The sequence below is a fragment of the Xenopus tropicalis genome, chromosome 7, assembly GCF_000004195.4.
Source record: "Xenopus tropicalis strain Nigerian chromosome 7, UCB_Xtro_10.0, whole genome shotgun sequence".
Classification (NCBI taxonomy): Eukaryota; Metazoa; Chordata; class Amphibia; order Anura; family Pipidae; genus Xenopus; species Xenopus tropicalis.
The window spans coordinates 34,726,381-34,753,871 of record NC_030683.2 but is presented as its reverse complement, the minus strand read 5'-3'; the positions used below and the strand labels follow the sequence as shown (position 1 = coordinate 34,753,871).

Sequence of the window (27,491 nt, the reverse complement as noted above, 5' to 3'; positions counted from 1 at the left end):
AATGTAAACTGCTGTTGGGATGACATATGCTTCGCTATGGTTTCCTAAAGTTGCCTTGAGATTTACATTTTTGCCAGTGGGATGGCAAGAAAAAAATATAATTAATCCTTATTGCAGGCAAAACAATCCTATTGGGTTTATTCAGTATTTAAATGTTTTAGCATACTTAAATTATGGAGATCCGAATTATGGAAAAATCCCTTATGCAGAAAACCCCAGGTCCCGAGCATTCTGGATAACATGTCCCATACCTGTAGTGTTTTTTAATATCCATAATAGGAAGAACTATACGAAAAGAAGCCTAAGCACTACATTCACTGTTCATGTTCAAGTTCCACAATATTACTGACATGGCCAACTATAGGAATGTTGGCTCATTGCTTTGCTTGGCTATACAGCACAAAGGTTGGCCTGTAGTACCTGTATAGTCTATCTGGTGCTTCTTGCACAGAAAACTATGGCTACTAAATGCGACTCAAAGCCACCGCCCATGTAATACACAAGTTTAGTGACTGTGGCAGAGGGAGTAGTGGGAATAACTACAGTAGCAGCTCTTCTATGCGATCCAACAGACTGCAGTGGTTTATTTTGCTGCAACCAAATCTTGTAGTGTAAATGAGGGCTAAATATCCCCAATAATTGGTTACAGCATTCAGGCTACAGACAGAAGTGAACAAGTGCATGTTCCCCTTGGCGAGAGCCTAGAATTTGCAGAGCAGACTTTGCATATTTTTGAGGGTGGAACCTTCTGTAATATTTGTATGTCCTAGACAAATTATAGTGCCTAATAAATGCTAACCTATTGTGTGACAAAGTTTAAACTTTTAAGACCTTTTTCTGAAATATAATTACTGACAAGCAACATTTTGCTTATTACATGGGAGAACTACAGATGAAATAAAAATAAAGCAGTGGGGCCAGCGCTCCCACTGTTCCTAAAGTGCGACTATTAGTGTTTTTCTACAGTTAAGGGTCTGCAGCACACCGACAGTTGAAAAGCTAGTTCTGGTTCTGCTCTTAAAATAATCTTAACAAGCTGTGAAAAATGGCATGTTTTATTTGGCAATAAGCGCCTGCTAAAGTGCTTGAAAAGGAGAAAAAATGTTTAAAGACGCATTCTACCTTCTCTTTGACAACTTTTCTGTAGTTAATCGCTGCCAAACTGCTGGTGGCACACATGGGAGGAGTGAAGGAGAGAGCAGCAGAGAGGAAATATTTGGCAGCCAGAGGAAGTGTTAGAAAGTTTGAATCCTTGTTCCAAAAAAGTTGTTCAGTACGGGAACAAGCATGGCATCTGTCAGAGCCTGTACAAATACAATAATGCCCTTTTACGCCATGTGTGGTCTCTGTGTGCTTTAATGTGCAGGTTGCAGGGTATCTCTTGCTATAAAGAATAAGTAAACCTTTTTAAAAATCTTTAAAATTACTCTATAAAACACCCAGAATAACATACCTTTTCTCCTTTAATTCATATTCTTTTAGTTACTTCCTTGTCCAGTATGAAGTTCCTCCCCTTTTTGATTTTTGAGCACTCCTCTGACTATTATGACCTCAAAGAGGTGCCTACTGAGCATGACTGATTAATTGGAGCAGAGACAGTGAGCATGCCCAGTAGGCACCTCTTTGAGGTCTTCATAATCAGAGAGAGAAGGAGTGCTCAGAAAGCAAAAGGGGGCGGGGCATCATGGTTGACAAGGAATAACTACAAGAACTGCTGTTCAGGTACTTGTCATATAGGATCCAATTAAATCTGCATGCAGGGAGAAATTTATGTTTTCTGTGGGGTTTAGAGTAGTTTTAAAATAAAAGGCTTACTCATCCTATAAAGCAGGGATCCCCAACCTTTTATACCCGTGAGCCATGTTCAAATGGAAAAAGTGTTAGTGAGCAACACAAGCATGAATAAGGTTCCTGGGGGTGCAAATAAGACTTAATAGCCACTATATGGCTGGCAGCCTACAGAAGGCTCTGTTTGGCATTATACTTGGTTTGTATGCAAGCAAAACTTGCCCCCAAGCCAGGAATTTAAAAATAAGCACCTGCTCTGGAGCCACTGGGAGAGCAGCATGTTGCCCCCGAGCCACAGGTTGGGGATCACTGCTATAAAGAATGCTTCTTTTTTCTGTTGCAGAGGATTGTGGAGGCAGAAGAGGCTTTTAAAATGGTCCTCCAGTTGGATCAAAATTGCGAGGAGGCTTCGCGAGAGATACAGACCTGTCAAGTAATGAGGCTCATGGTAACCATTTGAAACTTAAAAAGGCTTTGGTTTGTAATACTAAGCCCCTACCTCGACACACACATACCACCCAGTTGCATTTTTAAAAAGAAGTTTAAAAATATAATAAATGTAATACTTTCCATTTCTTTCCGCTATGGCTATTTACGCTAAGTAGATTTACAGCAGAGACTCTCAAAACAGTGCAGAGAATGGTCAACATGCATCTTAATCTAGGAGCTAGGGAAGGAACTATTTGGGTAGGCAAAAAACTTCTGCTTTGTAAGGCTTCAATTTTATTGTTTTCTATTTTTCTATTCAGACCCACTCCTATTCATGTTCTAGTTACTCATTCAAACCATTGCCTTTGATTGATTGATTGTTTGTTAAGGTATTTTGGACCCTAGCAACCAGATAGCTGAGAAATTCTAAACTGGAGAGCTGCTAAACAAATTAAATAATTTAAAAACCACAAATAAAAAAAGAAGACCAACTGAAAATTTTCTCAGAATATCACTCTGTACAACAGAGGCCCCCATCATTTTTACCCATGTTCTACATTCATGTGTAAAAATAGTTTGGGAGCAGCACAAGCATAAACAAAATTCCTGGGGTGCCAAATATGGCCTTTGTGAACTGGCAGCCTACAGGAGGCTCTGTTTGTCAGTACATCTGTTTTTTATGCAACCCAAATGCCTTCAAAGAAGAATTCAAAATAAGTACCAGCTTTGAGGTCACTGGACATGCAAAAGGTTAGGGATCCCCAACTAATTCTCTAGGCACTGGTTGGGGTTCACTGCTCTACATCATACCAAAATGATTTCAGGTAAACAACTCTTTATTTTAACAGAGTTAAATAAGATGTTGGTATAAATTGTTCAGATTAGTCAGAGGATGCTTGTGCACCCCTACTTTATCTGATTGGGATCAGGGCTTAAACTGGGCCATTTTTATGCATTCACTTTTTGTTGTTGAGGCCAATGTTACTTTGGCCTAACATAGGGAACATAGTCCTGCACGGGTCTGATTAGGCAGACCCGTGCCCGGCCCTCACCTGCAACCTTACCCGCACCTGCCACCCAAAATGTCCCCCTACTCAGACCCACTACCCGACCAGGAAGTAAATAAGTAAGTTACCTTCCAACCCAGGACCTGTGTAACTGGAAATGATATCCCTCCAGAGCCAGATCAGAAGGGTAAGAGGAAAAAACTTAACACATCCTCAAAGGAAGGTGGGAGATATCACTCCCGTACCATAGCGGGTACACAGGCAGGATACCCACAGACTGCTTGCACAGTCAGAAAAAGGGGACTTTCTGTCAGAGACCCAATCTCTTTGCAGGTATTGCAAGGGAACCCACAGGAACCTGACATAATGCAAGACTCTAGAACATGGAAAGATAGTATTTCTCCCAAGTTTTGGGAGCAGACTCGAACAGGTACCTGTATTTTGCCAATCCTTTCTTTCATTCTGTTTGTGAACAAGATGGCCGTCCCTGCTGATAAAAAGCCCCACAGCATAATGCTACCTCTACCGTACATACACAAATGTAGATATAGTGGTTTTTAAGATGTGTGCAGTGTTGAATTTGTGCCACATATATTGCTTTGAACTTCGGCATAAAGCTCTATCTCGATCTCATCTGACCACAAGACCTTTTTTTTAAGTCATTCTCGTGCTTTTTGCAAACTCCTGATGTGCTTTGATGTGGTTCTGTTTGCAAAATGAGTTGAATATAGTTGAATCACATTTATAGCCTCGTGCTGTCTGTTTTTCCTCATCCGGGACCGGTACCTTGTTATAATAATTGGGTAAAAGGCATTTTATAATTTAATTTGTAGTAGACTAAACAGAACTACTATAGTTGCTGTGGCTAACTGAAATTTGACATCTTCCTTAGCAAATGAGCCCCATAACATTAATGTAACCTGGAAATGGACATCATTTTCTCTGCAGAAACATATAAAAAGAATTTTTTGTTCCTTAAAAAAATCAGATGCATTGGTTAATGTCCTCATATTAAGGAAATGTAACAAATGCAGGCAGTTGTCCTATATCTTGTGTATATCGCTGTTGTGCAGTGTGGGCAGCCAGCCATGTTCCAATGTACAATGTACTATTAAGGGCTCTGGCACACAGGGAGATTAGTCGCCCGCGACAAATCTCCCTGTTCGCGGGCGACTAATCTCCCCGAGTTGCCATCCCACCGGTGAAAATGTAAGTCGCTGGTGGGATGGCACACACGGCGGCGCGATTTCGGCAAATCTCCGAAAATGCCTCGCGAGGCAACTTCGCCGATTTGCCGAAATCGCCTGTGCAGCATGTGCCATCCCGGGATGGCAATTCGGGGAGATTAGTCGCCCGCGACCAGGGAGATTTGTCGCGGGCGACTAATCTCCCCGTGTGCCAGAGCCCTAAATGTGGCCTGGAAGCTGCAATCAGTGGGTGGCTATGGACTAACAAATCAGCCGAGGCTCAAATAGAGTAAGGAATCATCAACAATTACTTAATTACATGCAATTTGGTTTTATCATTTGCTAAATATCTTAGCCCCGATTTGTGTTGTGTTTTCTTTGTCAGGAACAAGGTTTTACCAAGGAACAAAGTATTAACTTACTCAAAGAATTTAAATCTGTGGCTGCAGTTTTGGAAGCTCCCATCTCTGCTCACGGTAAGCTTATGGTTACAGCAACTGACACAATAGGATGTGGGAAAATAATACAGAGCAAAACACTTATAAACCAAATTCATTTTAGCAGGCCCTTCTTTTTAGAGGCATCATCACAAGTAACATGGAAGGTGCCTGAGTGGTGGTATAGACACAGTTGGTTGTTTTATCATGTTGTAGCAGTGATTTGATGGGTATAGTTGTATTAACAATGTTTTGTTTGGTTTGTCTTATGGGATAGCCTTAGACAGCAATCTGAATGTGGCCTTAGAGGACTCAGTGGAAGAAGAGGCTTTCTGCTTAAGTGATCTATCTGAGTAAGTATAATGTGCATGTATTACTAATTAAAGCCATTGGCTGTACATGCTAAAAGCATTTAAAATGCATCCTAGGGACACAGTTGTGGCAACAGGAATACCCAACAAATGGTTCTTCAGCTATTGCTGGACTACAGTTTTTAACATTTTCCCTCCCTAGATGCAAATTTTCTCTCTTATGCAATATGGCCTCTGGTGCGCCACTAGGGGTCAGGGGTCCAGGTGCAATCACACCCCCTGCGCTCCTAGTAGTTACGCGCCTGGATCAAAATGCTCAAGAATTACCCTAGGTCACATGCCCTTGAGGGCAAAGGGACGTTTGTGGAGTTATCTTTCATAGGCAGATATAAGGGCCTAAAATGCCATATGCCTAAGAGTTTTATTAATTCTGAGATCAAACCACCAACATTAAGACTTTCCTATGTGGATATTCTGACACCTGCTTATCTACTGAAACTGAACAGACTAACTTCTCTGGAAAACACAGAATAAAATAGCGTTAAACTTGTTTACTTCCCCTTTAAATATTAATAGTTTACTGTGTGTTGGCAACACATGCATATAGGCTTTGAATACAGTGTGATCAATTTCTGAATGAGCTTTATATGAAATGATTGTATGTACAGTATATATGACCCAATGTCCTTGGCAAAATGGAAAACTGGGCAGACCGAGTGTCCTTTCCTATCCCTAGACCATGTGTGGACAGTTTCAGCCCCAGTAAATAGCAATAAGCCCTGATCATGTATTTGTGGTAATTTAGTGGCTTGTTTCTTTTATTTCTGTAGAATATAAGACAATAATAATGGCTATAAACTTTGGCTATGTAAAAAAAATAAAAGATAAACCTTGTTGATAAACTATCAAGTACTTTAAAGTTTGGGGAACTTGAGATGTAATCGCTGTGCTCAGCTCCTCTTTACTCCCCTGTGAATTTGAGATGTATAGTACACTGAATATTGACTTTCTTTAGAACAAACAAACAAGCAAAAGAAAACGCAGATGGACTTAATACTCAATACACCAAGTACAAGGCAAGTCACTACAAACTTGCACAGGGGCTTTGGACTTAGTACAGAACCAATTTCCCACTTCGGGCATGGGGTGCCACAAACAGAAGGATGATCAGCATGATGTTAATTCGGATTTTATTTCCTTGTGCAGAACGCAGAGCGCTTCCTTGTGGGTGGGAAACATCACTGATCAGATAACAGAGAAGCAGCTGAGAGACCTCTTTAAAAGGTAAATCTCAAAAGAGGATTTGCATGCATTATATATTTAGTAAAAAAGTTGCAGAAATATATCATTTGCTGGTATATATTACAGGTGAAAGAGGGGGCATGTACCCATGTGTAAAAGGAGCTAGAGCTGTTTTTGGTCTCTTTTCAGATTCATTTGTAGGTATATAAGTTCCTTTGTCAGTATATATACATGCAGATGAACTGGCATTATAAAGTTCATAGAGAGAAGATTGTGCTTTTCTGCTGCAAGCTCCATTCATTTCCTATGCATGAGTTGTATATTTATTTTAAGTACCGATAGCTCCATCTGTATTTATGGTGTTAATGCATTCTGAGACATTATTTATCAACGGGAAACCTTACTGGGTTTTGGCTTTGTATGTAAGCTGGGTAATATATTTATATATAATTTATGTTACTGGTCATTAAATTCATAAGGTTAAACTTCCTCCAGCACTTCCTGCTAACAAAGAACCATTGTACCATTGTTTGACTTTTTATTCTCTTTATCAACCCACCAAGGGCAGCCATCAAGTGTTATAGGGGCCCATGCAACCAGTTGGGGGGCCTTAAATTTTACTTTTGTTCTGGGCACCACTGAAAAGTGGATTTCCAATAGCTATTCTGAGCCCAGCTATCTTAAAGTGACAGTAACTCCCCCTTGTTCAGCATTGGTTGTGTGAATAAGGCTTGTGCTGAATGTAGGTTTTGTCTATTGTTTTAATTAGGAAAGCTCTATGGTTTTTGGTATTTCTTGCTCTAAAAAGGGCAACATTTCAAAATGAAACTTAAGCCACAATCTCCTTCCTGATCCCAAAGAGCAAATTTAAACAAACCAGCAACCTGCTGAGAAGCTCCAATATAATGAGCTAAGCTGTAGCTGGGGCAAGGTAGGGATTTATTTATACAGAGCACTTTTTAGTTGATTGCTGGTTTGTTTGATGACTTTCATTTCATTTTCAAATTTTGACCTGTTCAGAGCAAGAAATTACAAAAATGTAATACTATTCTCACATTGGAAAGGCTTGGGTGTGCGGTCTAAATTGTTTGGGTGTGACCAGGAGGAAATAAGGCAGTAGCCATAAGAAGGCAAGAAGGAATCTGCAATAAATAGTCATTGGAAAGACAAGCTCATACAGAGACACAGTTTATTCACAGTTTATATTCCCCCCATGTTATGGCAGAGACATAACCACTTCACAAAAGGAGGGGGATCTATGAGAAGCTCCAGTAAAGGCATCATTTTAAGGTTAAAATCAGGTACCAACATATTATTTATCATTGTCACATGAGAGTAACTTTAAAAAATATCCCATGTCCCCTTTAAAGTTTTGCCCTTCTTCCGACAGTTCCAGTGACCTCAGCTGCCAGGCAGACATATTGCCGAATATCATTCCCTCTATCAGTGCTGTTTGCCTCTCACTGGGTTATTATTATTATCTGAAGCACCATCCCGCCAGTCTGCTGTGAGCATCACACTGTATCTGATATATAAATTATAGTTTAAAAAAAGTAAGAAATGCACAGACCAATTCTTCTGGGCTATAAATGGAGCAATATGTATTGGAGTTGCAATAAAGTGAGAGAATTCCATACTGCAGTCAGGGGATAGATTAGCTTTATTCTGTATGGGAGCACATTCTCCAGCACGGAGGATAATGCTTTCTCTAGTTACATTTCAGAGGTTTCTCATTTAAAAGGCAACATATTTCTCTGTCTCTGTCTGAGTGCAGCCACTCAGCATCAATGCAGTACTAGCTCACACACAGGATTTTTATGTATATTTAGATTTTAAATATTATACAAAATAAACATGATGTACATGCATATATCTGAATGTTCACTAGGGCTTAAGTTATACAAATATAAGGTATGTGCTCACTTGTCGGAATAAGTGCCATTTTATTTCTTTATTCCAGTTAAACTCAGCATTCACATGTCTTGCTTAAAAAATCCCTTTATTTTGGTGAAATCAGCATTTCAGTCACTTACTTTGACGTTTATCAAGATGCCTCACAGTATGGGTTTAAAATATAACTGAAGGTTCAGCACTTTTTCTGTGATCCATGTCAGTGTTTTAGCCACACTTTGGGACATTTCTCAAGGATTATTAATGTTTAGATGCTTTGATTGGTGAATAGCAAGAGCCTCACTATGACATAGCATGTGACTTAGATATGGTTTATAGGGGTATATGTATTGGCACATGTACCCACAGGTATGGCCACTGATCAGCTGGCATGTCACTAGGCATGATTAATGCTTGTGCGGTGTGAATGGTGCACAGAGGCTCTAGAAGAATACCTGACATCTTTAGTGGAATAGCTATATCGTTATTAAATCTGCTCCCCTCACATAATTAGCCATGAAATTAGCACTAGTTACTTAGAAGTCCTTCTCTGCAAGAGTGAGCAGCGGAATACTGCTCAGGTAATGAATTGTTTAAAAAAACAACGAAACAGATGCTGGTTACAAAAAAATGCTTCTATGGAGCTGGCAATATAATGATCAGACCCTGACCTTTTCTATGCTTTCTACCCTCTTTCTCTGTTTAGTTATGGAGAAATTCACAGTATTCGACTTCTTGGTGAACGGTTTTGTGCATTTGTGAACTTTAAGTGTGTTGCTGCTGCTGCCAAAGCCCTGGATGCTCTGCAGGTAGGTGCTACCAACTGTTGGTGTAGGAACAGGCAGAAGAGCCCTCTCAATAATTATTAGGATACCAGTGGGATAGTGGGAGTTGAAATCTAATCTCTAATAAAGGGACACTAACATTAAGTATATGTATGTTCTCTCCCTGCTTGTGTGGGTTTGCTCTAGGTACTATGGTTTTCTCCCACACTCCAATAATCTACAGACAGGTTAACCAACTTCTGATAATATTGACCACAGTGTGTGTATATAATATGGACCTTAGATGTGAATGATGTATAATTTGTCTTTTAAATGCGGAGCCACCCAAATGTTTTGTCTGATGAGTAGCGTTTGTGAGAGCTTCTTCATGCACGGAGCACTTGGATCTATGTAATACATTGTAATACATTGTCTATGTGGAAAAGTGGTATTTGGCTTTCCAGATGTGGTCGCAATGGGAGAGATGTCTGGGGGTGGATAAATCTGGTGCAGAACCATCACTCCACATGTTTGAAGAAACAACTTTAATAGCAATCTGCAAACTAGATTCACAACCCTGAATTTTCAATTCCTTGCTTCTGCACATTTTGCTCCTTTTATTTAAGCACAAAGATAAAGATAATCTGTTCTTTAATTGCCTTAAAATGCTCTAAAACAAACCTATTTGGGGAGGAGTTGGTACTATCCACAGAAGCAATACATGGAAATAAAAGGAATGTTGATTACTGCAGTCAGAATGATTTTCAATAGAGGATTGCTGAACCCTTGCACCTCCATAAAGAAGTAAGTCTGGAAAGTCCCCAGTGGCGCTATGTCTAGAGTTGGAGATTGGGCATTGGAGTAATGCTAATTAATAGCTAGTAGCAGATAACGTTAACCTTCTAATACCACTAGGAATTATGGTGGTTCCAGCATTATGACAGCTTCCACCAACCTGCATAGATGTCAGATACTCAGAGAAGGACTGTTCTGGGAAGAAAAGCAGTCATGCAAAATAAACTAAAAATAAGCCACTACTAACTTTCAATTACTACAGTCATAAAAATACATCTCCTTTCCGTTTTCATACCTGTATCTTCTATTTTACAGAGTGCCAAGTCCAGCATCTGTATGTCAGTATAGAAGCTCTTTGCTAGGTTATAATGGATGTGATCTCTCAGTGGTGCATTATTAGATCTATTTGTAACAACGGCTCAGCATCTCTGATTGTAAATCTTTCCCTAATCCAACAGGGCAAGGAGATAGAGAACACAAAATTATTGATTCGATACCCAGACAAGCCTTACCGACCCCCTGCTGTGAGCACTTCAGAATCAGGCTTGATAAGGTGAGTGTGCCACTGCTGCTGAATATCCTGTTAAGCCCACAGCAGCCTTGAGAAGTGTTACAGCGGGTAATGTGCCCATTCTGTTAAAGAACAGTGTAACACTAGTTTAACCCATGGTGCTCCATTCTGTTGCCAGTCATTTATCATAGAATCGGGCTCATTTACAAATGCAGCTGCAAAATATTGTGCCTTCTGATTATTAATTAAGGATTCTTGCATCATATTGTTGCATTGAGCACCGTTTTTGTCTTTCCTATTACTTCTGAATTGTGTTCAAGTGCGCTCATTGACACCGGGGAACACACTAATGCCATTTTCATGTTAGCAAGTGACACAATCATGATTTTGAAAATGTTAGCCATAACCTGCAGCTATGTCGCCGAAAAACAAAGACACAGCTGCACTATTGCAGCGGATGAGTGTGGCTGAAATTGTGGGGGAAAAAACACCTCATTGAGCTTAAAAAAACATGGAGATTTCCACTGAAAATTGCACTTTTCACACTGCACTGGGTCCATGAATAACTCCTAATTACACTGTGATGTCAAACCAGCAGATCATTGGCTGTTTAATGGACACCATTCACCAATAAAAGCTGCCAACTCTGTCCCTCCAGACTGAGTTGGCAATGTATTGGCCTGCTCAACCAATATCTGGCTGGTTTGAAAATTGAGTGCGGCAAGTAATTTACTACAGGTAAGAAAATGAACATAAAAATCTATGAGTGATGGTGCAATTTAGAATAGAATAGAATAGAATATATCTTTATTGTCATTGTCACATAGTAACAACGAGATTTACAACAAACAACACCAGTTAGTTATATATTCCACGTCTTCATCTATATTTTAGGAATTTCTTTTGGATTTAATGTAAGTGATGTTAGTTGTTTGCTATACAGGAGCAATAAGTGTAATGGTGCTAGGTAACTTAAACCAGCCCTCTCCCTATTTAGTATAATGCTGCATCTTTCCTGTCCTACAGTTCCAAGAGGAAAGGGACAAGTAAAGTAAGTGAATGCTATTACTGGAGATCCAGTGGCTGCAGCTTTGGAGATAAATGCCGATACAAACACATTCCTGAGAACAAAGGGGTGGACAAGAAGCCATGGAAGTGCTAGCCCATTTTCCACATTGCTACATCCATCCTGGATCCATTCATGTTTGCAGTGAGACATTAAGAAGAACCAAACTAAAACACAATGCAACAAGGTTCCAAGTGCACTTGTAGTAGATACTGAAACCGTGAGAGCATACCCCTTACCTTAGAGGACGCCTCTCATTTGTGCACTTAAGATTGCTCTATGGAATGTCAAACTTCTTTAATGTGTACAAGGCTCAACCAAGCATTGGCTTATCCATCTCTATGTTCTTCAGTTGCAAAATAAGAGCTATGTTTAACTGCATCATCTCACCTTATAGCGTTGAGATGCAAGACGTGGGAGATTGCACTTTATTGCAGAATTGCAGGTTGCTATGTTCTGTCCATCTAAGATCACATCCAGAAGTGAAAAAAGAAGCACTTTTAGACCAAACTGAATCATTGGCACCATTCTCATTGAGTTGATATTTGCAATCGGACAAATGTCCGATTGGCCCTGCTTGGAATCCCAGCACAAAACCAAGATGCAGAGGACAAGATATGAAATGAGTGTTTCTGCAATCCTAGCTGCATGTTGGAAAGGTAGACTTGGCTCTGTTGAATATGTACCCCAACCAACGAAGAACTGGATCACCCTATCTGAACATAAGTGTCCAGTCTTGTATACTTGGAGCAACCGCTTTACATTGTGTGTAAATTGGGATTTATAAGGACCAAAATCTAATACTTATCATGTACTGAAAAACTACAGCCAAAGAAGTCATGTTGTGCCTTATTTTATATCAATGTTTCTACTGGCAATACTTGCAATATTTACACTGTATTATTGGGAAAAAGTGTTTACTTTTGGAGTGTTTATTAGTATTGTCCTTTTTTGCATAAGATAATGAAGCCCAGGGTATGAGACTGGATGGATATTCGGTCTCAGAAGTATGGTGCCTATCTGTGCACTCCTGTCTGTATTAAGCAATTGGCACTTAAGTATCAAAGCTGAGAGGTAAGTGTTACCCTCTGTACAAACTGGGTTCATTGTTCATTTATTGTATATCAGATGGACAATATAAGAGCATAGCTTATTGTATGCATGTAACATATTGTCTCTCAATATCAACACAAAAGATAGCCTTGAAATTCTTTGACATATCATAGACTTATTATACACTTCAGTGGCCATTTATTTCTGATTTTGATGTAAATGCTCACCGAAAGCTCCCACTCGTTGAGTAATTCAAAGAACGAATGTTCAGTGTACAAACTAAACTATGCCCTCACACCCCTATGGGAATCATTTATCATTTACAGCCTTTGGTCTGTTGTAGTGCCTACATTTAAAGTAGTTTGCATTTGCAAGTGGCCATAAACAGACTTATTTTCTAATGTAGTTGATTGATTGGTGGTGGCTGAACAGTCAGATACTATTCGAGGCGCCATGCACAGTAATAGACACCGTTCTGTTGTTTCGTTGCCCCATTTATTAATGCGCCATGCATGGACATTTTTTAAACTTGCCCAATCAATAATCAGCCAATATCCGTGGTACAAAGATATTTGCCAAGATCGCCTGGGGGCATACCCATACTGAAATCATACAAAACAGTGTGTGTAACCAGCTGGAATTCTGGGAAAGATGTAAAGATTGGTACAAATTTGGTGAATTGCAGTGATTCTTTTTGCACTTTACAAACTGCATGCTCTTTATGATCCCAGTGTTAATTTAAGAAATATCATGTAAAGCTGATACACACTAGGGTACATTATCCCTTGAATCACTTTACCCCTGAACTAACCTTCTAGGTGTTAATGATACAGGAACTAGGGGTACTGGAATGCAGATCAGTAATACCCCCAAAAATCTGTTTGAGACACACATAGCTGTAAGCTTTGTTTATTTGCTTTCACAGCAAATCTTTTGCACATGCCTAGAAGTTTTCCTTCAGAGTTGTTGCATTACTTGCTTGTTGCACTGCTCCTGTCTCCAGTCAGTGTGTGTATTTAAATGTCCAGTTTCAGTAATAATATGGTTTATGTACTGTGCAAACCTCTCAGGCCTGCTTCTGTCTATCCTGATGATTATTTGTGAAGAGTTTTGTGATAAGAGTGTGTCATTAGCAGCTTTACCATGAAAGAGCCACCTTATGCTTCAGAAGCAAAATAGGCAAATCATGTAAACCTTGCTATTCTGAGCATAAATAACAGGTTTTTGCAATCTCAAGCAGCATCCTCTGTGGTCTCAGCCGTATTTGTCTTAAGTGAATAGAGTTTATCTTCCATGTATTATCTCTTACATAGGCGGTAAAGTAATGGGGTAAAGCTGTGTACGCAATATTCTTCCTCAACATATTTCCATTTATAAGTTCAATATCACTGGGAATAGTGGTGTTGCCTTTAGATAAGGATTTCTCTGCTAATGAAAGAGCAGCAGTACCTTGAGCTATCACAGAGATGGTGCTTATGCTGCTGGTGTCTATGGAGATTGCATGTACTGAGTAATATGACCGCTCCCATTCAGATATATTAATGGAACCATGGAGAGAAGAAATAGCTTTGTGCACACAAGATGCCCCACACTCCTCCTAAAAAGGTGGTGTATTAGAATATAAATCTAGAATATAAATATGCCCTTTGATCTCTTAACAGCCCAAGTTCTTCCTTACCATCATATTCATCATGCTTTCTCTGATACTGATGTTCTATTCCCTAGCCAAGATCAGCAATATTCCCGATCTATTTCTCAATATATTTTGCATTGAGCAATCCCTCTTATCCTTTGGATTCACCTATGGACTCTAAGCAGATTATACAAATGTTCTTCTGAGCCTTAAACTTTCAGTCCTGTCTAGATTAGCAAATATCTCCATGAAATCCTTTCTTGAATAACTGTTGTTTAAAGCTCAGTATATTACTGACAATAGTAAAAAGCCTACCCAGGGGACCAGAAATGACTAAAATATTGATTACCCATAAAAATAGAAGGGTGACCAAAGTGGGACACTCAAAATGAAACTACAACATGCATAAGGTGCCAAAAAAGTAAGTTTTATTAAAGCCATAAAAACCAGTATCATTAAAAGGATAATGAAAAACCCACAAGTGGAATGTTTGCAAACAGTCAATGGCCAACACACATGGAAAAATAATGTTACAAATTCCACCCAATCAGTATCCTGTCTGCCTACAGTCCATCTGGGCAGCCCATCGTGTCAAAGACAGATATTAAAGTCTTTCCATCCCAAGCTTGCAACCCTATTCTCTTCTGCATTATCAGTGTCATCACTAGACACTATTTGTGCCCAATATCTAAGGGTTATACTACTATATGATGCTTTACATCAGCCCTTTTGTAAAGTGAAGTCACTACAGAACACTGGCCTTATTAACTTTATCATGGTGCTCCCTGGTTTCCCTACCTGGGACATTCAACCTGTAATCTGTGTTCAATAGAGCACCTTACCGATCTACTGTTCTGCCCCGTATTTACCTCCAGTTCAGCTATAAAATCCTCTTTCAAGGTGACTTTTGTGCTCCTCCTAATACCAAACACTTATTTGACATCAGGATGGAACAGGCTCTATGTATCAGATAGGGACCCGCCATCCTAACGTTCAATATGTGTCTCAAATCCAAGCTTTAAATTATTGAAGTTATTTCTCTGATAACTAACCCTCTCTTTTATATATGCACAATATATTGGTGGAAACTTTCTTTTGATTTTAATTAATATTTATCCATATTTAAATGTATTTATCTTAGTTTTAGTGCAAATGCCTTATCCAGTAAAAATGTTTGTCGCCACTTTCTTCCACTTTTCGTATAGGCCTTTGTGTAGTGGCCTTCCCTGTGCTCTGGATGTGCCTATGTGCCAGAGATGGTAGCTGCAATATACAGGGTTGTACACACAGAAACGTCCAGCCCAGTTAGGTCAATGTACAGAGGGGCTGTAACTTTTGGTTCATGTTGCCGATTTATTTGGGAAGGCACACAGCAGCTTGATGCAATGAGATTAATGTTTAGGCAAATTTATATCTAGGATTTTATCAGTTTTTTACCAGATTGTACCTGTTGTTGCTACTACTGTTTGCAGTGCTCTATGTATTGCTGAATCTTTATACACTGTTAATCTTATAAACGTGTACCAAGTTAGGTACATAGGTGGCGCTGTATGAATGAGAACACTGCCTAGGCGATCCCTTACTTGCCAAAAATGATTTCACTTCTGAAACTCCTATCACATAGCATATGCCCTGCAATTAGGGTTTTTCAGGGTTACTGGGCCCCCACATCAAGAACTTTAGGGTCATCGCCAAAACCTTTTGGAACATGATCTTTTTATTTATATTTATGGAAATTGTGAATCAGCCATGACCCCTATTAAGACCCCTACATTTTTCAACGCCCCAAGGGTCGCTGAACCCGCTTTTTTGGTTATTTATGAGCATGGGTGCTGCATGCCAGCCATGGGGTTGTTGGGAATTACAGCCTTGCATTATTGTAATTGCCAACTTATTCTGCAGCACTGCACAACATAAATATGTGTGAGATAAATAGATTTGTGCTTATTAGAGCTTACAATCTAAAAGTGGGGATACACTGGCTGCAGCCTGACTCATGCTGGTGTTGCAGTGGCTGAAAGCTTCTATATTATAATGTGTTTGGGAGAAAGAAACCCTCCCATAGGAGCGCTAAGTACAGGGGTTAAATACCTGTCTGGTCACATTATATTCTGATTCCCAGAATAAGTTACATCATTTACTAAATTTGTAATATTAGTCCCTGTTCTTGGAAGGACATCCTGCAGCAGATGACATTTTGTATTCACTCCCACAGACACTTTTTATAAAAAAAAAAAACAAAATAACCTTTTTTTCCCCTAAAATATAGTGTTTTTTCTTTTGTTTTTAATATTCTCCTGACTTGTGAAGTAGATTCTGTGCTTGTCTCTGTGCCAAACTCACGTCTCCATTAGTCTCTGTCAAAAATATCACTGGCTCGAAGAAATGATATTCTGCTTTCCCACAAGATGGCGCCATTAAACACATTTTGCATTTCTTATTCTTATTGGCACCATTATTGTGAGTAAAAATGTTATGCTGTCTAGATTATTGTATGACTTACACAACAGAATGAATGTTATTGTGCCCTATGAAAGAATTGTCCACTTCTTTTTACCCTGGGGGAAAAACTGTAAATCAGAGGTATCCACCCTGTGTCCCTTCAATTGTTGACATACAACTGCCAGCACAGTGGGTTATTGGGAGTTGCTGTTGAAAACAACTGGAAGGCCACAGGTTGGGCGTAATTTATATAAATACAAAGGGGGGGCTTTGCCATTGTACGTCATTGTGCAGAGACATTTCTTTCGTATCAGAAGTGGCAGAGATTTCTCTGCAGAATGTACAGTCGGTATTACATATCCAGCACACAATGGACTTGGAGTGGGCAAAATATTGCACATATGCCACAGGTGCCACTTGGTCCTGAAAGTGTCATATTTGACCATTTTGTACATCTCAGTTGTACAGCCCCTCCAACAATATCAATTGATCATTGTGATTATATGTGAGTTATTTTATTACAGACATTTACTGGGAAAGGGGACCCTCTTAGACTTTGGATAGAGGGGGCCCAGCCAAATACCTAAAACCAGTCCTGTTTGACTTTCCATAAGCTGTAGTCGTATATATGTGTGTGTGATGAATTTGGAATAATTTTACAAAGTTGTGTATTTTATTGCTGGTGTAATGTTTTTATTGTGTTTTTGAAAAATGTGTAATAATCCCTAATGTTATTTATGTCCGACTGTTGTAAGAACTGTATTTTCTTCTTAAAAAGAACATTGATAAAGAACCCTTTAAAGCCTGCGTGTGTCCCCTATACTCTTGTTAAATGTAATGTACTTCTTCTGCCACGTGGCAGCCATTCGTCATTACTATCCAATCTACTGGAGGCCCCTCCCTGAAAATCTCAGTAACCCATAACTCAGTGCAGCCGGGTTGGAATAGGGCAGAGCCAGGGTGGGGCTTTCATGGTCAAGATCCTTCAGTTCTGGATTGGTATCTTTGCACAGTCAACATTTGAATATCATTTCCCAGGGCATTTGCTCAATACACAAATTGTGCTTAAGGGGAGTATACAATCCCACACCTACCATCTATGACATCAGTCATCAGTTTTATAACAATAGATAACCGTAAGTCAACACCGAGAACCAAGATCTGTGCTTTTAGTCAGGACATATCTAGTGACCAAATAGAAAAAGTATTAAAATTCAAGATTGAGATTTTTTTTCTGCAATTCAGGAAAATTTCACCTAGTAAATGTATCAGTATTTACGGAGGGTGATGTAATAAAAGACACTAAGTTTGCCCAGGTGTAGTAACCGATCTCAATCAATCAGCAGGTAGAATTTACAGGTCACCTGTTTAAAAGCAAACATCTTATTTGTTGCTATGGGTTACTGCACCTGGGCAAATGTATTGTCTTTTATTACATACGGTGGATACTCAAAACGTGAAAAATGCCATTGATCTTTTTCAGCACAACTTTTTGAGATTTTATCAAAACAAAATTGCAAAAAAATTTTTTTTTTTTAAGCTCAACCAGCTAAAACCTGTGGATGCCATAAAAGTAAATTGCTAATGTGGAGCATGAAGAGAGTAGCTCCTGCTGGGGCAATGCTGGATGTGCCGATACCCAGGGCCCACAATCCCATTCCCACTGGATCCTCTGCATGTGCATATGTACCTTGTTTTCTTCTTGCTGCCTCCATCTTCAGTTGGGCGGACCATTGTTTTCCACATTCTGCCTTTCTTTGGCCAATTACAGGTAATTACCCAGCATACTGTAGCTTCTGCTGCCCACATACTATACCTCCAGTGCTATATATACATATACAGTGCTATACACTCCATCTCAGTAAGCTTGGCCTGTACTCCATTCCAATACTTGTCTTAATAAATACTTCTGTCCCCCTCTCAGACTTCTTTTTGCATTTACCTAGTTCCCATTGCTAAATGAATGATACAGCAACACGACTCTGTTCTGAAGTTTGACTGCAGTGTTATATTAGAAGCGACCAGTATGTAAGATAATAAAGAGAAAGCCGCAGCATACAGTATGATTTCCTGTCTCTATTAAGTGGCAAGCATATTTTGCAGTTGAAAAGGAAAATAGTTATGCATATACAGCATAGCAAGAGTTAAAAAGGTATTTTAAATTAAAATATTGCGTATTGTATATAAAGATTGGTATTCAGTGGTTGGCAACCCAAGTTTGCATTTTTCAGAAAATACCAGTAATAATTAATTCCTTATTATTAATTACCATGACAACCTGCAATTTGAACATTTTTAGTTAAAAAGTATAAAATTTAACCTGCGGACAGACCACAAGGACTGAGCCCCCGAGTTAGTTATTGCCCAGTCTGGATTCTTTCCTTAGACATGTCCTTGACAAGTTGTTGTAATTTTTGTGTTCTTTCATAAGGAAACAATATCTCTTCCAGAGTTGGTGGCTGCCAACCTTGCTTTGTTACTCTGCCTTTTATCATAAAATCCAGGAAACTGGGCTGTATTGGGGTACATGGCTGGTGCAGTTTGGAAGTGAGGATGGAAAGAGGCTCTTGCAGAGGACTGAAGTTGTATATTGGGGTCTCAACAGAATGCAGGGCAAATTGCTGTATAGATGATTGGTGCTAAAACTGTGTTACATGTTTCCAGCCTCATCTGTAGGAGCAAAGAAAAGGAAGTGCACAGTAAGGGCTACCCTCCCATTCATTTGGCCACTGGCCCTGGAAAGCTGGGGAACAGTTTTATGAAGCAAAAATCCAGCCTTGATGTTGCTGGACCACTGCCCCCCACAGCAGAATTCTATTAAAAGCAACTGATCTATAAGCAACTTTACAATATATATTTATTAGAAATGGAAATTGGTTTAAGTTATATTTTATTTTAGGGATGTGTGATCTCAGCTATAAGGGCTAGAGACTGCAAGAAGGAAGCTGCTTAAAATGGCAGCTGCTATCTTAAGCAAAAGGAGAAAGCGTCTAAAGCGGATTACTCAGGTATGGTAATGGTTTCTGCAGAATAAATATATTGTTCTAGGTGGCACTAATGTGGCAAATCTATTGGCAGTAAAATGCCAAAATGACTTTCCTTCTCCTTTAACTTGATGTGAAGTAGTGGTGCTTCTATTAGCTCTGTGCTTTCATAAGCAATCCAACTACATACCCATAATTTCAACAGCATTTGCCAAAAGGAACCAATGTATGTATGTACGTATATCTTTATCAGCGCTGTACAGTATAATACATTAATACAAAAAGGGTGTTATTAAAATAATAGATAAATACAAAGTATAACAATAAATACAGATAAATACAAGGTACAGCTGCAATAAGTTAAGAGTCAAAGAAACAAGAGGACGGCAATCATTGCCCTGTAGAGCTTACAATCTATATGGGAGGGTAACTTACAGACACAAATAGGCAAATATAAGTGCTGTAGGTCACAGTGGGTGACATTACAATATAAGTGCTAGTTCCCAGATCAGGTGCTGGGCGAGTGCTCCAAAAGGTAGTCTTTAAGTTTGGTTTTAAAAAGACTGAGGGAGGATTCTCTCTGGAGGAAATCAGGGAGGGCATTCCAAATGTAAGGGGCAGAAAGGTTTAAGGCGGGAAACAGCAGTAGTAGTGGGGGATGCAACCAAATGGTTGCTCTGCGAGGAACGAAGGAGTCGGCCAGGAACGTACAGAGACACAAGGGAAGAGATGTAGTGAGGGGCAGGGGAATGGAGGGCTTTGAAGGTTAAGAGAAGGAGTTTGTAAGATATTCTTTGTTTAATAGGAAGCCACGATAAGGCCTTTAGCAGGGGAAGGGCCTGAACTCTCCTGGATGAGAGGAGGAGAATTCTGGCAGCAGTATTTAATATAGACTGTAGGGGGGAAAGATGGGACTTAGGCCGGTTAGTAGCAGCAATCAGCCAATCAGCAAGCAACTTGGAACATTGTGATGTATCAGAGGGAGAGGAGGAAGAGTATTGTAACACAAATATGTTTATATCAGAGTTTATCACCTGTGCATCCCCTTTTGGCTATGCAACAACATCAGCACAGTAAATATACCTTGAATTAAAAATGCAATCAAAATCCATAGTTTATCATTTGCCATTTTAAAGCATTTGTTTTGTGTTTCCATCAGCTTCATTGTTAATTGTAGGGCTGACAGGCAATACACCAGAAGACAAGTTCTAGAATGCACTAAAAAGCCTGTCCCAGACTGAATGACTGTTCTCATGTTATTTTCAGGAAACCCATTAGAAATGTGAATATCTAACCTGTTGGTAGGTAGGTTAGTAAGTATAAAATCTGCGGTATTAAAATGTGTCCTCTGATCCTTTACCTCCTTGAAGAAAATCCAGAACAAGGGATTGGTGCTCAAGGAAACATCCAGTGCCACCCAGTCTATAAATCCATCAACTGGGTGGAACTGGAAGAAAAAAGAGCCCAACCACCTTTCCAGCCGGATGCAGTAAGTACAAGATTTGTGAATACCAATTAGAAATGATTATAGCCCTGGGTAAATAACACTGACTAGTGAAATAGGGGGATCAGAAAACAGCAGGTTTAGTTTTATTTTAGCATTAAACACACAAGTCTCCATTCTCACACAGCCATGACAGCCCATGGGGAACCTATACACATAAGATGCCTCTGCCAGAACAAGCAATATGGCACTTCCATTTCTATAATAAATACAAGGCAAACTCAAACACCAACTGCTACAGAATTTAACCCTACATATGAATCTATAAAAGCAAATACAATCTTGTTTTATAATAGATATTTTGCCTATTAATTTACTAGTTTGGTGCACAGCTTACCTCTTTATATATTTGTTAGACATTACACGTGAGTAGTTATTATGGTTGATTTTGCCCCAAGAAATATAACTCCATCTTTCCTTTCCTGATTTTAAATGCTTGTGTCCTGCTCAGTCCATTTCTATTCATTCCTTTTTCTCTTCTGTCTTCCTAAACCTCTTTGTTCTTATACTGCTCCATTCACTTCCACCCTTTCTTTACTTTTTTTTTTTTTATCCCATTCTCTCTTTTACTCTCTACATTTTTCTCCCGGTATTTTAGGTGCTCTCCTCACCTCCATTCTTTACTCTGTAGCTCATTTATACGCTTTGCCTTTCTCTTAAGCTGCTATGGTTTGCACCCCTAGCTATTCCTTGCTATGTGATTGACTAGAGGTAGATAGCTGGAAACTGAAGGGAGGAATTCCAGACCAGAGTTTCTCAGCCCAGACAGCCTGCTGCGTTTGTGTATAAGATCACCCTTTGGTAATCCCCCTAGTTGTATCTCACTAAAAACTGCAAGGAGGATTCCTTAGCCCCAAGCCTTTGCCAGATCCCTCAACTCATGAAGATGGTTGGATTCATTTTAGAATTCTCAAACAATTTGGGATTTTAAAATCAGTTTAAAAATTCTGAATTATTTGATTAAAATGGAGTCTCTGGGAGACAGGCATTCCATAATTCGGAGCTTTCCGGATAACGGGTTTCCGGATGAGGGAATAAGGGATCCCATACCTGTATATGTAAAAGTTGGTCAGTATGAAAAGTTCTAAAAATTAGAAAAAATAAAAAATGTTCTCATTCTTATTTAACCGTACTTTAATAAATGGGCCCCATAGTGTGTGTGTGTGTATATAATATACACACACATAATTTAGAAAAAGGAATAATGCACCCCCTACTGTAAAGCTGGAGTTTATTTACTAGCACTTGGCAGAAATTTACTATTATAGTATAATAAAGCGAACAACCTACTGCTGTTAGAATTTATAGAAAGAAATATACAGTTGGTGGTGGCCATACATGGAAAATTGTGCTCTTCATTGTTACACAATGTTGCAGTTCTATAAAAATGCTAAACTCTTTTGCTTAGCTGGTATCCTTAGAGACTTGTAAAGTGCATCTCCTCCTGTTACAAAGCAAAAAAAAAAAAGCCTGAATATCACAAAGTTGAGCTATTCTATATGCCTTGTTAATTTATATTTTTAATAAAAATATCAAAACGTCAGATGGGAATATGGTGTCTTTTAAAGGAAGTTATTTTATTTATTTATTTTTATGGTCTGCTTGCTATTGGAATGTGCTGAAAATGTTGCATAAAATCTTTAAATCACTAACTAATTTATGCCTTAACCTATGAAGATTTAAGTTACGGATGAATCCTATGTTCAGTTTCTCCTTGATGACAAGTTTAGCTGTGTCCTTTTCATTTTCACATCTGGGAAATATCTGGTTTGGTGGAGAGAGAAGTTCCCATGAAATTGTAAAAAAAAAATCTTACCTAGAAAATCTGATCATAAAACATTTCTGGGGGCAAGAACACAAAATGTACAAGCTAAAACTCCTGGGACTTGAATCGCTCAAGTATATTCCTTGGATCTGCTGGTAGAGTTGAGCAGCCTGAGGATCATGTACGATTTCACAAGCTATCATATGCATTAGGCATATTTGTCGGCTTTCTAGGATTCTAGTAATATTATGAATCTGCACGTATGCGCTATTGCTTTAACTTCTTCTTTTAGGCTTCATGAAACTAGTTCTATTTAACTAGGACAACAGTCATTAACATCAAATGATCTGCATCAGTTGGTGCAATAAAACCCCCATAAAAATAAAGAAAATCAATTCAAAATAATACAACTAATAATAACAATAAAAATAAACTCTTATAGTCATTCAGTTTTTTTGGTTGTTTGGGTCAGCGACCCCAACATCCAGGTCACCTTAGGAACTACCCTGCACTAAGCTCCTTGTTGGAGAACAAATCTGCTTACTAACTAGCCCTGTCTGTCTTACACTCATGGAGAGTTCTTTAATTGGTGTTATATTACCACTATCTTATACCCAATACCACTAAGACATGGGTTACCTTAGGGAAAATCTTCTTAGTGAAAACTTTTTTCTCAGACTCCCCAGGACAGTTACCCCCTCTCCAAAACCATGTGCTCCCTCCCCTTTATAGACTAGGGAACAAGAACCACAATCACTACCTGGGACTTTGGGAACACATCAGTGCCCCAGAGCAAAGGTATTTCCTCATAGTGGGGATGATCAGTGTGATAAACTGATAAACACTGATTCTGTTGTGTTAGTATGGGTGAAGCACAATAGCTTCTGGTACATGGCAGGTAAGACAGGCCTACCCCGTACTTGCACTTAGACAGGAAGTAATACAGGAACAGAATAATGAAAAAAACAAGTGGCAAAACTATAGGAATGCCCATAACCACAATGTCCACACAAGCAGCCAACGCTATACATTAGAACTGCTTTCAGGTAACCTATTGTTTCTCCTACTGAGGCCTAGATTTGTGGAAAGGCCACAAACACCCTGACCTAGGGCAACACATTCAGGGACGGGCCAAGTGACTGGGCACCCTAGGCAACCTGGCCGGCCACCTCACTCCTGCACCCTAATCTCCCCACATGTGCGCGTGTTTGGGAAGTGGTGCAGGGATGGTCGCGCAAAGACATTGCACAGGGGGAGAGTGGTTTGCTGCTCTAGACAAGCTGCAGGGAGAAGACAACACTTATTAGGGTTAGGCAGGAAAGGTACTTGCTTGGCACCCCCCCATTGTTGCGCCCTAAGCAGGTGCCTCTTTTGCCTACACCTAGTTCCAGCCCTGGGTGCAATTTTAGCATGTTGCCCAGCCACATTTATTTGGGAAATAGACAATTTTGGTCACATGACTGTAACACCCTGGGAAATGAATAATATGGCTAGCCCCATGTAAAATTTCAAAATTAAATATAAAAAAAATGTTAAAAATTTGATTTCAATGCAGGATTTCTCTTGAGCTCTATTAACTGATGCGTTTTGAAAAAAACATGTTTTCCCATGTACAATATTCCTTTAAATACTTGGTATTAAATAACTTGTGGATATTTTCCAAGGCACACACTGACTACAATGGGGTCGGTAGAGCCGGACAAGTAATGATAAACAACTGTATATTTTGGGAGGGGAGTGGGATTTTCCCCTTCAGATGTGTAAAAGACAATCGCCAGTATTACTTACATACATATTTATCAGGCTGGAAAGATTTGGTTTTAATTGGCTTGATGGATTACAGTGCCAGTTCAGTGCCTGATTAGCCTGGACTTGAAAGACCCTAGTGACATGGGCAGTATACCAAACATTGCTGTTAAAATAGCTTGAGCTTATTTCAAATATGGTGATTAAAATTTTTCAAGCATATATATGACTTGTTTGTAAAAGGGCATTATTATCCCTTGCTGAACATAAGTGCAATGAATAGTCCTTCTATTGAACAAACTTTTTTTTTTGCCAGTTGTTTTAATCTCGATAAATCTATGGTTGTTGTTATTTTTAAATCTGAGCAAGGGAAAAGATGGAAACTGACATTACCGCCCGTTTCCAACTTCCTGGTTTTCGCAAGGTAGATAATTACATTACAAGTGTACAGATAAACCCCTGCCTAATAGACTCCATCTTATCTGCAAGACAAAACAGCTACAACAGAAGGTTGAAAGGAGGGTAATGTTTATACAGAGCTCATTATTAACCCAGACAGCTAATTGTGGAGAATATAAAGTAAAAACAAAACATGATCTGTTTCTACTTTGTTTTATAAAAGTTTTTTTAATTAGCTGAATGCGATTTACAGCAAAACGTATGTTGCCATAGAACTGCCTGGGGAGTTGTACATGTGACACCCACTGTTGCACCTGGGCCTATGGGAACACATCTATAGCCCAGAGCATTGTGCCTAGCATTATAACTGGCACTGTCCCTGTTTTGATCAACTAAATCAAGACAATAAATCACTGTATTAAAGTCCTATATCACTGCCAAACAGAATAAATCAACAACTCCAAGTGAGAAATGGCAATAATTATAATTATATAGTCACCCATTTCTGCTTTTGAAGCATAACATCTCTTTCTCACATTTAACCAGTATTATATATATTTCCACTGATATTTTTTCTGCGTCCCACCCCATTAGCAGTCTGCCTGGCAGAAAACAGACTACAGGTTATACCGTGTCTCTGTCCCTCTCTCTCCTGTGCAATCGTAGTTTAAAGCCTCAAGGAGTCGGAGAGAAAACAGTTCCTATTGATTCTCTGCATCAACAGCTGAGCAATCTATATTAGACATAAAATCAATTTTACCTATAGATCCTCAAGCATATCTTGTATTTTACCCTGCTGCGCATTCATAGACTTCAAGCAAAGCGGTTTATTTTAGTGTTCTTAATAGCGGCATGAAAGCAGATGACATTGTCACTAGCTCTGTCCCTTAGGGAACTTGAGTATTTTTGTGCACGGAGGGGACATTTTATTTAATTGCTAACAATTATGCATATAAAGCATCTTCAACGGCAAATGTTATACTATTCTTACATATAAGCGGTGTGTTTTTATGGCTCAGTTTGAGTCAAGAAGTTCTGCACTATAGATGCATTATATATATACATATTTAGATATAATACTTGCTTACCTGTTCTGCCAGGGTTTATTTTCCTAGGTTAATGGCTTGGACAGCAGTAATGTTGTATGCTGCTAGACAACACCCCATTCTTATCTTTAAAAATCATAAACTATGAAGAGAAAATGGTATCAAAATCGGTTAACAGCTTAAATATCCCCCAATGAGATTTAAAATCTATTCTGGATGTATACAAGGTGCAGCAAGTCACTTGGACAGTAACCATGGTGCCTGTTTTGAGATAGAACCCATGAATGCCTCAATCAATATCCTTATCGAGATTGTTGTGAATATCAGCCAACAATTCAGCTGTCTGCCTCATAGAGGTGTCTATATTGCCCAGTGAAGCAAGTCTTTCTTGCATGTTAACATGGCGTGCTGTATGTTTACACATGTTAAGCTCCCTTAAACCCTATGATATAGGCTGTTAGCCATAAGGCTAAGGCACACAAGTTGTGGCAGCAGAGATACTCTTTCTTATGAATAGTCCAGTATGGATCATCTATGCAACAAAGATTTCTTCAAATATTCAGCTAATCAACTGTTTCTTAGACCACATCCATGCATGGTCTTCTAGGATGTCATTGCAGATGTCCTAAGGACCCCATTTACTGACATGATGCCTACTGTATAGCTATAATTGTAGCATCTGCTCTGTCTACTCAGAATTTAATCTTGCAACTCCTTACACTTGCACAACTAAACACAAAGCACCAATACACATACAAATCTTGTAAAACACACACAAGTTGCACCACATGCTTTCCACCTGCAATAGTGTTGGAAGGGCATCATTTCTGGAATACAATCCTTACTTGGCACAAGTCAGTTGTGTATGTGACAAGCTAAAGCATTGATCCCCAACCAATGGCTCGTGAGCAATATATTGCTCACCACCTCCTATGATGGTGCTCCCAGTGGACTCAGAGTGATCCCCAACCAGTGACTCATAAGCAATTGGTCGCTCACCACCCCCTTATGCTCCCAATGGCCTCAAAGTAGGTGCCCATTTTTAAATCTCTGGCTTGTAGACAATTTTTGGAAGCACAGAGATACAGTTTTACTCCAAGCAGAGCCTCCTGCAGGTCAGCAGCCCTCATGGGCTACCAAATAGCCAATCGCAGTCCTTATTTGGCATCCCCAAGGAGCTTTTTTTCATGCTTGTGTGGCTCACCGACACTGTTTACATCTGATTCTAGTTCATGAGTAAAAAATGGTTGGGGAGCCCTGAGATAAAAGAGCCCTGAAATGAACTGCAGGTCCAGGCTGATGGTAATTGCAGAGAAGCATGGACACCTGGAAACCTGAATTATTTAAAGGAGAAGGAAAGGCTAGTAAAGAGTTAATCTCAAGCTGCAGGCATACCTTCAGTTGTCTCAATAGTGCCCTTAAGTCTCCCCATATTTCTCCCATTTAGATGATCAGAAGCCTCATAGGAAAAAAAAAACGCTGAGCTCTGTAA

The 27,491-nt window shown here is 39.3% G+C and overlaps 1 protein-coding gene across 4 annotated transcripts in view; it reads left to right on the top strand.

Moving 5' to 3' along the window:
* ttc31 (tetratricopeptide repeat domain 31) overlaps positions 1–17,362 on the top strand; it is a 75,863-nt gene extending 58,501 nt beyond the window's left edge. For 3 of the 4 annotated variants that reach the window (XM_031905519.1, XM_004915867.4, XM_002936441.5), the window contains 7 exons: positions 2,132–2,236; positions 4,797–4,887; positions 5,126–5,201; positions 6,366–6,443; positions 8,998–9,100; positions 10,309–10,403; positions 11,388–17,362. In XM_031905519.1, coding sequence (XP_031761379.1) covers positions 2,132–2,236; positions 4,797–4,887; positions 5,126–5,201; positions 6,366–6,443; positions 8,998–9,100; positions 10,309–10,403; positions 11,388–11,523 — 684 coding nt within the window. In that variant the 3' untranslated portion in view covers positions 11,524–17,362. The remainder of the gene's footprint in view (positions 1–2,131; positions 2,237–4,796; positions 4,888–5,125; positions 5,202–6,365; positions 6,444–8,997; positions 9,101–10,308; positions 10,404–11,387) is intronic. The other variant, XM_004915868.4, reaches the window with a different exon arrangement.
* The last annotated feature ends 10,129 nt before the right edge of the window (positions 17,363–27,491 follow it).